Genomic DNA, 13,382 nt, shown 5'->3' on the forward strand with positions numbered 1-13,382 from the left:
TATTTAAAGCCCACAGAAAGTTGATCAGCCCACCAGACTGCAAAAGATAGTCAACACATTTCTAGAGCTATTATCTTCCTCACGAAGAAATGTGCAGGATCCCAACAGATATAGGTAGGTGGTGGGAGGGAGCAAGACCCCGCTGCAGAGGAGCAAAGCTGAGCAAACAGAGCGTGGCATGGCTGTTTGCCTCTGCACTGAGAGCCTGCCCTGGTAATGTGTGCAGTCTAAACCCAGTAACTTTAAAGTTTTTGATGTGGGAACATATAACTGTGTGGGAAAATGTATTCTGTTAACATTTATGTTCGTTTAACAGGCATTCACTTCAAAGTGAGTTCTGAGATACAAAAATAGCAGAAATATGCAAGGGAAAAAATGTTCCACGTTTTTCTTAAGCCTTACTCCCATCTGCTAGATTGAAGCGTTCATTTAGATACAGAACTATTGCTTTGACTTATATAGCACCTTTTCTCCAGAAAATACATTGTCATTTACAGAGGATTCATTCAACCTCACCACATTCTAGAAAAATAAATACTACTAAACTCCTCTTTTCAATGGGACATCCGAGCCAAAAGAAAGTTGAGTGCATTACCTATGAGCTAACAGGGAACTGGGAGACAGAAAGAACCCAGATCCAAACACCTGTTTCCTAACGGATTTTAAAGACTAGATATGATGTTATTGTTCATGTTTTTAAGCGGAATATTTCAGAACTGTTTAAAGACATCTCTTAACAGGCAACAGAACAGTTTAGAAAAAAAACAGCTTGAGAAGCCAAAAAGCTATTTTTCCTTGCTTTTTTCTTTCCAGTCTGTAAACAATATTAATGGTGGCATTAAACACATCTGCCTTGGGCACACTTTTTACCAGCTTTGCCTGATGCTGCAGAGGACATCGTACAATATTTTTATCAGTCAATTCCTCTTAACCTTTAAACAATGCTAGTGAGTGGGAGACATATACAGATGGCTTGGAAACCTCCTTCTCAGGAGAGCTTGAAATGTGTCTCACCTGTGCCAAGGAAGAAGTAAAGAATAAGGGAGAGAACTGCCAAGAGATAAGACGCAGACAGAAAGAGAGAAATAGTTCTCAGTGGCAGAGTATGGGAGACAGAACAAAAGCAAAGACAAAATAGCTGGAAACGACAATACTCACTGTCATGCTATTAGATTTTATCATTAATAAATATTTTTTAAAAATGCATAGAAACAGTCCTTGATGATCTGCTGTAGCTGGGCTGAAACTTTTAATGGTCTTTCTGGAGATCAAATCAGATTCCTCTTTCCCTTGCTATTTACTAGAAAGGTACAATAGCAGAGACTTTCAGCACCCTGCACCAGTGACTGTACCAGCACCAAATCACCCCATACCAGGAAAACACATCCATGGCTAGCCACAACAGCTTAATGACAACAGCATACAAAGTGACTAGGCAAAAAGGAATGAAGGAAATCCTCTCGGTACTACATCACGATCTGGGGCAATGCTGTCAGCATTGTGAATACAAATCCATCTGCCCTGGTGAAACAACTGAATTACTCTAGGGTACCTGAAAGCAGAATCTGTATCTCATAAATCGACCTTTACTGAGAAATCCTAAACCAGCAGATTTTAAGTATGTGCCTACTCTTAAGTAATTTAATTGAACTTTATAGAAATTGCTACATAATTAAAGTATTTGGATGACTCAAGTCCCTAAAGACCAAAAAAAGACTGAAAACGAAATGTCTCCAACCCTATCATTTCTCTAGCATCAGCCACAGTGATACTGCCATGGTCATACTCAGGGACACGTTCTTAGTGTTTGGAAAGTAAACATCTAAAATGCCAAACTAGTAGAAAAACAGAAACCAAAATCACAGTTAAGTGGTGATGAACATTTTGCAATTAAATCATGTCCTAGAGCTTTATTTCTCAGCCTTCGAGAACAGAAAATAAATTGTATTTACACAATTTTAACACTTGGAAGAATGGGAGGAGGATCAGTGAACTGCAGCTTACATGAGGGATTCAATTTCTTAATGTCTCTGAACACTGGTTGATGTGCTCAAGATGAGAGGAACCATTATAACAGCCTTGTCTGACTGCTGCAGAGTCCTCACTTGAACCAAGGTGGATGTGCTCAGAGCTAGTGAGGTTCTTCCCCCAGTGGATGGCAGGATCCTGGTATTCCCCTCACAGTAAAAAATGTGCAATTTTAGCATCAGGAATCTACTTCTTTCCTTGGTACTTGTAATTCTTGATCAAGGCTTTAAAATTATTTTCAAAAACTAAAACTATGTGGGCAAACCTTCACAAGCATCTCTTTTACTTTGAAGAAAGTTTCTGAGATCTCAAGTCACTTTTACAGGACGCTGTACCCCTGTCTTTTAATATTATATCGGATCTTGTTCTGTCTCAGAAGGCATTATGGACTTCTGCAAATGGAATTCACTTTTCTGGTGCAAACTTAACACTGAAGGGTAGAAGAAAACAGAAGTTAAAATATAAGTAATCCCCAGATCCCTAAGCCTTTAAAGTCATACATCCAATGCCTATATCTATCAATGCTGAGGGGAGACCTCATCACAGTCTACAACTTCCTCGTAAGGGGGTGTCGAGAGGCAGGAGACCTTTTCTCCATTAACACCAGTGACAGGACCCGCGGGAACGGGGTTAAGCTGAGGCAGGGGAAATTTAGGCTCGACATCAGGAGGGGGTTCTTCACAGAGAGGGTGGTTGCACACTGGAACAGGCTCCCCAGGGAAGTGGTCACTGCACCGAGCCTGTCTGAATTTAAGAAGAGATTGGACTGTGCACTTAGTCACATGGTCTGAACTTTTGGGTAGACCTGTGCGGTATCAAGAGTTGGACTTGATGATCCTTAAGGGTCCCTTCCAACTCAGGATATTCTATGATTCTATGATTCTATGATCTATGTGGGTGAGAAAGGAAAGCTGACATTCAACACTGAATAAAAATGCCTGAAAGAGCCTTGAAAAGATGGTTTACACAATAAATTGTGTCTCTGTTTGCAATGCATGTTCTGGACAAAACTACTGTTATGCTTGGTGCTTTCTCTTTTATCTCCCCACCAAGTTACAGAAAGATGAGCTTTGCCATTTGAGTGGGTCTGTGGCAACCGCCTTGGTTATTGACCTGTGGTGTTCCTACAGCACTCACCCAATCACTCAGCAGTTTGCCTTCAGCCCTTTGCTCAGCTTCCTCTTCAAGCAAAAGCACTTCCCAAGCAGTTTGTTAAACAAAAGCTACTTAAAAACCGCAAGCACAGACCGGTCATTTGGCAAACAATACTATGGTTATGCAAAGGGCACAATCAGCCTTTCTCCATCATCACTTATGTATGTAGTATATGCTCAAAAGCTTGTTTGTGATGCACTGGGCTGCAATGTGTGACTCCCAGATGGAGAACTAGCTTTGTCTTATCCATGTTGCCCCCAAAAAGGATCCCATATACAGAACAAGGAACATCGTTAGAAAAATGGAAAGTGGAGGGAGAGAAAACACCCCAGTGGGTCTTCTTTTATATGTCTGCTTTTTTGTTCTATTCTGAAATCCTAGAAATTAATACCACAGATGGAGGGTGGATACTAAAGGCCTACTGAATACCAGAATTTTACTAATATGTTTTAACAGGAAACATCTGTGCTAAATTCAGTGTTTAATAGCTCTTTGTATTTCTCATCTCAGTTGTGGAACATCAGCACAGGATGCTACCAAAACTCGTTCGAATTCATAGCCACAGTCCCTTCAGGTATAACACTGATTTGTTGCCGTGAATCACTTCAACAAGTATGGACTTTGGAATATCAATACATTTAATCAATTATCCTGTGGTTAATCCAGCAGACAAAGATTTGCAGCTTCAGAAATAACAGAGAAACAAGAATTTCAATTCTTGCTGGTAGGCTATTTTCATTTGCACTTCAGTGAACAAAGTTATCAATGCTTTCACCATTCAGTAACACTAAACTTCCCAATCGCTGTCCCTTCAGTCCCTTCAGCAAGCTGATTTCAGCCTACATTTGTCACTGAAGTGAACAAGAGATCATTGAGCACTGAATTTTATTTATTACAACGTACAGGCAGAAATTTTCAAAAAGGGATAGCTGCTTCTAGGAAACTTATTTCTCATATGAACTCACTAAAATATCTACCATACCTCTCCACATAACCACTACTTACCTTCTTTTGGCTTGACAAGAAGAAGAATGAGGTACATGTTTTGCATACATTGTCCTTTCCCTTGTTAGGTGAGGTCTGGTTCCAGTAAAAAAAGCAAGCTGTTGTGGGACTGAAGGGAGCAGCAGCATTCCCCATCCAACAGGGAGGGAAGGAGAATGCAGGAAGCAAACTGACTGCATGAAGCTAGAAACTAGAAACTAGCTAGGAACTAGAAACTAGCTAGGCTAGAAACTAGTTGGAGCATTTTTCATTGTCTGAAGGGTTTTGTCTTTGGACTTCTCTGCCTTTTTAGCTGTTTTGTTGTGAACTGAACTGGAATTATTCTGACAAGATGTATGTGGGCAGATACCACCAGTCCACCCTCCTCCAGCTTGACTGGCTCTTCATTTTTGACATTGTGCTCACTCTTGTATATTGAGCATATGTATTACTCAGCCAGCCACGCAAATGATAGTTAACCATTACTATCTAGACATACATTTGGTCTTCTCATTTTAAGATGTCAACTTGTACTTTAAGTAGTTGGGGTGTATATATTTTTTAAATTTAAAATAATTTTGTTGCTCATGAAAGAGTCTGAGATTTATCAGTGTGAGAGAATAATGAGTGATCCATAGCTTACGCCTGGCAAAAGCTTTTCCTACACTTTCCCTTAGGTATCTAAAACATAATCTGCAGATATTGCTCTGCTTATTACAAGCTACAATCTAACAGTCATATTCTTTAATGGTGTTCATTTGCTGAAGACTTCTGGTCACTTGGGATGCCAGTCTTATAGCTGTACCTTTAGACATAAGACGACAGAAATTTTTAGATATGTTCATCTTACTATAAGAAATAAGCATAAGCTTGTGCCTTTTCCAGAAGAACTTGCAAACAATCATAACCTTTATAAAATCCAACCCCGTGGACCACATCTTCCATTGCCACAGCAGAAAGCAGACTGAAAAACCACAAGGTTGTTTCAAATTCCCTTGTTACACCTACAGAATAACCAAGGGAAAATAAAAAAATAAAATAAAAATAAAAAAAGCAAACAGCTGACAATACAATCTGCTGACATAAATCCCCTTAAAAATATCACATTGCTTGTCCCAAATCAATTAAGACTGGTCAAACTGATTCAAAAATATATGCCAAACAGAACATGAAACCGAGCTGAAATGTTAAGGCTCAAAAAGGTTAAATACTTCCAATATTGCTTTACTGCTTCATTCTTCTGTCTAGCTCCAGACATTTTGGAAAGGAAAAGCTCCTGAAAATATTTTCAGGCAGTTTTTCAGACCAGATTTTCAGAAAATTTGGAGAAGCTTTTAAATGTATGTTTATCCTAACTGATGCTTGAAATATTTAAGGCTTTGCCATCCCTTAAGTAAGCCAATTTTCTATTCTGTAATCTTCTCTAATTTTGTAGAAATGTAGGAACTGCCACAATACATCAGGTCTAAGGGTCTATCCAATCCAGTATCTGACTTCTGGTAGAAGACTAGCAAAAGCTGTTTCAGGCCCCGGAGCAAACCAAGCATTTGGAATTAACCATCTCAGTCTGCTTACTGCCTATACTTTCTCATCCTACCAGTTCTTTACACTTGCTAATAAAAAGCCAAAGCGATGCTAGCTGCACTGAGTTAGAGCAAGGAAACAGTAGGGTGAGGAGAGAGTGGAAGCTCTTCAGAGTGAGGGAGGGTGATGAAGGATGTGTCAAAGAAAGCCCCCCCCCCCCTTTTTTCTTTTTTTTTCTTTTCCTGATTTTGACCTTCAGTATTGTCCTTGGAGCTGCCCCCTTGCCCTGGTGGCCAGAACCACTTGTTACAGAGACGTGTTGAAAATGATGCAGTCAGTGGGTACAGGAGAAATGATTGCCTGGAAATGTTTTTTTACTACTGATTAGTCTGTCTATGCTATTAAGACTTGTATCCATTCAGATATCATTTTTTTTCTTCTCACTGTTTTTCCTTTTTTCCAAAGGGATTTTTCTTTCAGCATTCAGATTTATTTGTTCATATCTACTCTGTGTATGTAATTCCAATTCTTCTTCATTCACCTTTGTTGTTTGTTTGCTCTTCCCTTTTCATAAAGACTCAATTTCAGTGACAGCAACTCCACAGAGAAATCCAGGTTTTGCTCTTGTAAGTGTGTTAACTCCTAAGAGTCATCATCAATCAGCACTTGAATGTTTAATGTCTTTCAAGTTCTTTTACTTTGGCATGGTTCTCTGCCTTTTATTTTAAGTGCTTTCAAGTGTATTCTCTTCAAATATGTTGCCTACAATAACCCCTAGTTGTCTCGTTCTTGCTGTCCTCTTTATTCATAAGAGCCATCAATCAATTTGTGAAACAAGTCTGCTTTATATCTGTTATCTAAAAGTCTCCCTCGTTCTATGCACCGTAGTGGAAAGGGAAGGGGGAGCACATTGTTGTTTTTACCATGTATTCATCTCATTCAGTTGTGATGCTCTTTGATGTGAGGGAGGTGAACAAGTAAGGCAGCTTCAAAAGGCATTGCACTTGTGTTGTTTTTCCTTAAAACCATACAGCTCAATCCCCAGGGGGGAAAAAAAAACAAAAAAAAAGGAATGAAATAGAGGAGGTTGGATTGGGTCTCAGTCTTCCAATGAGATTTGTTGCACAAGTTTAGCCATTTCATACACAGTCCAATGAAGAGAAATGTCCTGTCTACACACTTCTACGTACAGGCTTACAGCACTTTGCCATAAACAGAAGAAACAGTATCAGCAGCAGGCATGCCATGGTTACCAAAACCACATCTATTCTTTACAGCATGACACTGCAGTGCTGAATCACGGAAGCTTTCCTACATGTTAGAGATCACAGCTCTATGAAAATTTTGCTTTAACAATAATAAATTCAGTACAAAATTTTAGAGGCCACACAATCATCTCTGAGATAGGGAACTGACAGCAGTGAAAAACCAAATTAGATTGAATGCAGTTGGAGAAACATTTTGCAGCCTGGCTGGACAACCCTTTCCAGTAATGCATAACCATGCAGAAATTTAGCCCAGTATTTGTGAAGAGAAGAACTACTTGTAAAGAAAGTCGTTCAGCTCCTTACCTGTTTTAAGGCAGGAGTGTGCACAGAATATTCCACGCATAACACAAAAGTGTGGGCAGCCCACATTTATTGGGAGTTGTTGTCCCCTTTGTTCATCTAATCTGTGTTTTGCTGACTTGTGAAGCTTTCAGACATGCCCCAAGTGAACAGTGTAGCCATGAGGGAGAAAGGCAGCCACATAAGCCAAGAAATAGCATTCCTCTAAGGCAACTAAACAAGCCATGCATTGTTACAAAAAGTACTATACCAACAAGGAAGGAAATAAACTTTTTTTTTTTCCTTTAGTTGAAAGTAGGAGCACATGACCCATTTACCCCACAATTCTCTTTTTGCTTGGCAGATGCAGTTTGGTTCTCTGTTTACAGCTATTTCTAATACAAGGTATTCAGTGAAGCATATTTTAAAAATTATGAAAAGACACACTTATATAGAATATGTTAAACTTGCAAGAAAACTGAAAAATGCATGAACATAATTGTTAGTCCCAACCGTGCTTTCAGGGAAAGTCAGACAATATTCTGGGTGATAAGTCCTGGAAGAAAGCTACTTTATCAGGGGCTACAGAGTATGGAATACATCTCATAAAAGGAATCCTTATTTCACGGGGCTATGTTTATGAAAACAAGTGGTTTTCTTCCATATCAGAGAACAAGGTTAGCTTATCAATTATTTAATTGTGAATTTAATACTGAAAAGTCTGATTGCTCAATAGGTATTGCTGGAAAGGAAGTTTCAGATGCGCAGAAACTGTTGTACATTTGACATAGGCCATGAATCCACACAGAATTCCATCTAAAAATGTCTTTTCAGAGTTATTTGATATTAAAAAATCTTAGGAATGATGAAACTGGCAGAATAAATTCTGGATTTAAAAATTGCATTAAAAATTCAACCACATAAAAATCTTCCTGCTCTATAACCTCAGATATATTAGTATAACCATTCACATGAATCTTTTTTCAGATGTCTGTGGGTAATTATAAGAACAGAGGGTGGATCCTGAACTTGTGAAAACTGTTATAGCTTCACAGAAGCCAATTTATGCCAGCTGAAGTTCTGGCCCATAAAATCTCTTCTAAACCTGAAAGAACATCTTGTACTACAATGTTATTGGTCTTCAGGTGATTGAAAGCCATCCTGATGAACAGTTTGATCTCAGGAAAATAAATAAATAAATAAAAGCTGTATGTCTGTCAAACTTCTGCTCTGTGTTCCTTTATTTAATTGGATTAAGAAGATATATTTAAGTAAAAAGCTTGCCTGGTACAATGCACCATTAGTCACGTGCTGCTTCTCAATAGTGAAACCATCAATTTTATTATAGATGTGAATAAGTGCAAGATGTCTGACTATAATTGGAACAGGAGCCAAGAAGCAGATGGGGATTCTGATTAAGAGCATACCTCCTGGGTATATGTTGTACAAGCAGCATCTCTAGCAGAAGAGAGAAGGTTATCAAGCCATTTTACAATATATATATGCAAACCAGATACAAACACAGTAACATAAGCTTGAAGTTTATTTTTGGAAGCTGTGTGTTTAAGAAAAAGTTCTATTTCATGTAAAGTAGACAAGCATTTGCATCCACACAACATAAAATATGTTTTATCTGTTCCACAGAAGAAATGTGTTGAAAAGAAGAACAATTTGGATGATCTGTTTTTGAATGTAGTATTAAAAAAATAAATAAATAAAAATCCAGAACACTGCAGTAGGTATGAGTGACTTCACCATGGGAAATGAAGTAATGTGCAAATGCTGGGTGTTACAGAAAAAAAGAGATCAGATCTACTAATTTGGTAGAAGGATATCATTTTTTCTTAAATGGATCCTTTACATTTTATGGTTAACATATTTAAACCTTAAATTTAGGAATTTAATTTCAGACTGTTTTTAAGAAACAAGATTTTTGCAAATACAAAAATATGCCACTGCCTTACCCAGAGTGCTGGCAACAAACGCCCACTCAAAAGAATAAATCGTCCTCTCGCTCTTAGGACAGGCTAGGACACAGTATGACTTGCATGTTCATAGTGCCTTTTTCCTAGATCAATCTTCCATCTTTCTTTATAGTTTCTATATATACTTTTTATATAGGAAACTAATTCCTAAAGCCAGCTTAGGTTATATATGTGTAGAATATTATATATACTATGCAAACATAACCATTAACCAATAGGAGAGACAGCAGCTCAGGCAAAGTAGGTACCTTCCTCAAGTGACCAGATAAACATGTTGAAGTTGGTGAAGGTTATGATTTCAGTATTTGGATTCACAGAAAAATTATTTATCAGGAGTCTTCTACCTCTAATGGTCATTACATTGCAGGAGATGCATTCCTTTCTTTATGACTAGATAGTAATTGGAACTACTCATGTAAATCAAATAGAGAATAGATCTAGGGAAAAGAAACAGGCGCTAGGAAAGCACCTAGTGTAACAGCACTATAGAGGCCATCGTGAGCAGCTCCTTCCTCCAGAACACAATCACATCTGCTCTCTGTGGATTAATGTGCCATAGCATGCAATTTTGTGCTACATAAACTCATCTTGAATATACATTGTGGAATCTCTCATTCAAATACTGTACAATATTCCTGCAGCACTGCCTAGCTCTCTTATTGTTATTGCTGATATTCTGTCAAACCTGAGACGATAAATTAATACTAGCAACGACTGACGTAGGATTGCCAAATGAAGCGCTGCAGATAGCAGGGGGAAAGGCAGGTTCCTGGTTCCCCCTCCTTTTGTGACTCCTCCTTGTGCCAGCTTTCCTCTTACCACTTTAAGCAATCTTAGATCACCTAGGTTGGAAAAAATCTTCAAGATCATGAAGTCCAACCACCAGCTGATGAAGCCCAATTCTTCACAAGATGCTTGTAGTGCCATTTTGGTTTCTCAGATGGGTGCTGTAATGAGAAGTAAATCCAAGGACTGATCCCAACAGTCTCTTCCCAGGCAAGCTCCTCACAAAGATCCAACAGTTTGGTCAGTACCTGACACATCTATCACCCTGTTCCTGAACAATTCCTGTCTGCAGAAAAAATCAGCTCCTAAGCTTTCTCCCCTCGGTACTCCCCTACTTTCTTGATTCCTGTTGTTCACTGCAAGGCTGTACTAAACCATACCAGTAATTTCCACCAATGCTAACTTTACTGAAATACACATTTCCCGTCCAACATCACAGCCTAAATTCTTGTTGCAGATTCCCTGATGGCATCCAGAACATCTCTTCCCCTTCCCTCTCAAATCCAAATCAAAAGGGCCATCTTTCCAAGACCAATGGCAATTCCTTGTTCCAGCTCCAGGTTGGAGGCATTTTCCCAGGCCTTTTGTCTTCCCTAAGAACATTGCTTGTTCTTTTGCATCATTTAGCTCTCCTGAAATACTTCTGGAGACTCTCCCTAGTTTGCTGATGTTGGTACATTCAAGCAGGTCTGCAGGAAAGAAGATACAAGTTTCCGTAGAGAAAAATCTCAGGGCTGGGCAGCCCTGAACCCCAACACATGCACACACTCAGCCTGCAAAACTCAATTTCCATGATAGCTTCAGGAACGTAGTGCCAAAGAAACAGCTGCACTTCCACCGTCCATATGGCAAGAACCTAGCTTAAAAGCAAATGCTTTATTTAGGAAAGAATATATTTAGACCTCCAGTGACACCAAGAAAGAACAAACTGAATGACCTATTCCTGTTTGTAAGAGGAGTACTTATAAAAGATTAAAACAGAGCCCTAGCAAAACTCTTTCAAATGCATGTAAACAAAGTACTCTGGATCAGGCAGCCTAACAACAGAGATTTCTATTCTTCAAACTTTATTTTTCTAAGGCACTTTAACTTTCAGGAGGTTAGAAAGTTCTGAAAAAAAAAGTTTTTCTTAACTTTGTATCACTGTATTTAGAAAACAACATTTTTGGCATAGGGAATGATTTCAGAACCTATGAGAAAATTTACTCTGTCAGAGGCCTCTTTCTAACGAAATTTTGCAATGCTGTAAAGCATGGCAGCAAGGTATAGTATAGACCTCTCTGGCTAATTATATACTAGGAAAGGTATGCAGGTAGCAGTGGAAGTTGGCAACATTAACCCCTGTGGGCCAGTAACTCAACAATTAGTGGAAATGCAGGTTGATTTGCAATCTATGCTAAGGCCTGTGCTGCCACAGCTACATCATTATCGGCAGGTTGTTGGTTTAAAATGAGTGCAGGTATGTCTCAGGAACCCCGACCTACCTGGGAATAGCGGGATGCTCCAGTCTGACGCTGACTGGGCCCTCAGGAGAGCATTTTGTCCTGCTCATGTGCAGTCCCACTTCATGGTAACACTTGCTGACTACCCAAGAGAAGTTTTTCCCCATCCCACTTTGCATTTCACACCTGGTCACTGTGGCATTTAAAGACACTGCTTTAATTAAAATTCTGCTTTGATTTCCAGTATAATACTTTCTGTATTCATAGGCACCATTTCTCTGAAACCCCTATAGATATTACACACACTTGCACATGATTGTTTAACTGGCAGTGGAGAGAGATGTTGGCTAGTTGTGCTCCACTCGTCATTTTTTTATGTGATAAAAATTTGTTCACTTAATTTGAAACGTTTTGCAATTATCCAAAATCTGGTACTAACTTTACCACTGATAGAGAAGCTCTTCTTAAACAGAGAATTTTAGATGTTTCCCATACTGGGATTTGTCTACGTTAATGAAATATTTAGATTAACCTTCAGCTCTCATGGTTATTTTGCAATGTGTTCAGACTGAGCTGCTGACCAACCACATTTGAGTTAGCTACCCATGGCCTTTAGCAGGATTTCTGAGCACAAACACCCTCAAGTCTGCTGTGTTCAAAGCTGAACACTGTTGAGCAAGGTAAGAAGATCCAGTTCCAAATTATTTCCACTGCAAATGGCATAAAACAAAAAGGAAGAGGCTGGAAATAGGCAAATTCTGTTTTCTTTTCTATAAAAGGAAAGAATGGAGCAGTGAACAGGAGATTTCAAGGTTAATGATTAATGGGCAAAGGAATTCTTGCAAAGCATTGATAATTCTGTCCTTTCTTCCCATCTCTTGGCAGAATTTAGCACTGAATTTCCCAAATCTCGTTCAGAGAAAGAAGAAATGAAAAGTTTGCAACTTCTCTCTTTTTTGTTGCTTTCTTGTATCATCACCCCGGCAGATACATATGGAGGAAAGAAAAAAGGTAAATATCCTAAAAAAAAAAAAAAAAAGATATACTTTTTTGAAATGTTTATGTTATAAAAAAAATAAGTAGTATGGAATGTCTGGCAATCAGTATATTGGGGCTTGTGTTTTTTTTGTTTGTTATGTTCCCTTAAAATGTGATATTTATAACTGTCTGTGGTTATTGGAAAATGTAGTTATTCGCAATGAAAACAAACATTTCTCAGTGGAAATCTATACATTCGGAGACTATAGGCTTAAGGTAGTCTGACCTTTAACAAAACTTCCACTGAAGGCTAAATTAAAAATGTATTAGTTTGAAAATACACACTGAACTGGTAGCAGTTCAAATCTTCTTGGGGTGGAAGTATTCTTTTCAGTCTCCTACTAAGAACAAAAATTTCTAGCTATCTGACAGTGGTGAAGCTTTCATTTTCTGAGTTGCCTAGTGCAGGCTGCCTTTCACCTCAAGCGTGATGAATATCGTTGAGTGAAAGAGATAACTCTGCAGTGTGTTTTGTGAGAGAAGTACTGTGGAGGATCTTTATCATTTACATGGGGATACAACCATTTTCCCTGCATTTGTGACACTACACATTAAGTCTGTATTCGTGTGATTGTTGGAGTATGACAGTGCACCACAAAACTGCATTTCTTAAACCTCTAATGTGACTGACAAAGTCAATTTCATTTTTGCCCTCATGGCTAAGCTGTACATAGTGAACATTAGTTTTCCTCCTTATCTGACTGCATTTCTAATACTCTAAGTCTGGAGGGGATAAATGTAAATTTTGCCTTAGCTGGAAGTAAAGCAAGATAAGCACATTCACGGAAGTATGGCCTCTTTTAGTAGCTGTGTTTTGCACTTATGTTAATTCATATTGCTGGTTTTACAAGGAATTTGCTATAAAAATGCTTTATGCATAATAGGCGCAGACC

General features: G+C 38.6%; 1 protein-coding gene and 1 long non-coding RNA gene across 4 annotated transcripts in view; one reads left to right on the top strand and one right to left on the bottom strand.

Annotated features, from left to right (window-relative positions):
• The window catches only part of LOC308201182, a 133,856-nt gene that overhangs the window by 72,713 nt on the left and 47,761 nt on the right, over window positions 1–13,382 (bottom strand). The window lies entirely within an intron of this gene.
• The window catches only part of LIPC (lipase C, hepatic type), a 72,011-nt gene that overhangs the window by 9,726 nt on the left and 48,903 nt on the right, over window positions 1–13,382 (top strand). The window contains 1 exon segment of the mRNA XM_080608126.1: window positions 12,337–12,462. Within this exon segment, the coding sequence (XP_080464252.1) occupies window positions 12,337–12,462 (126 nt within the window).

Source organism: Anser brachyrhynchus (genome assembly GCF_964034855.1).
Source record: "Anser brachyrhynchus genome assembly, chromosome: 11".
NCBI classification, from domain to species: domain Eukaryota; kingdom Metazoa; phylum Chordata; class Aves; order Anseriformes; family Anatidae; genus Anser; species Anser brachyrhynchus.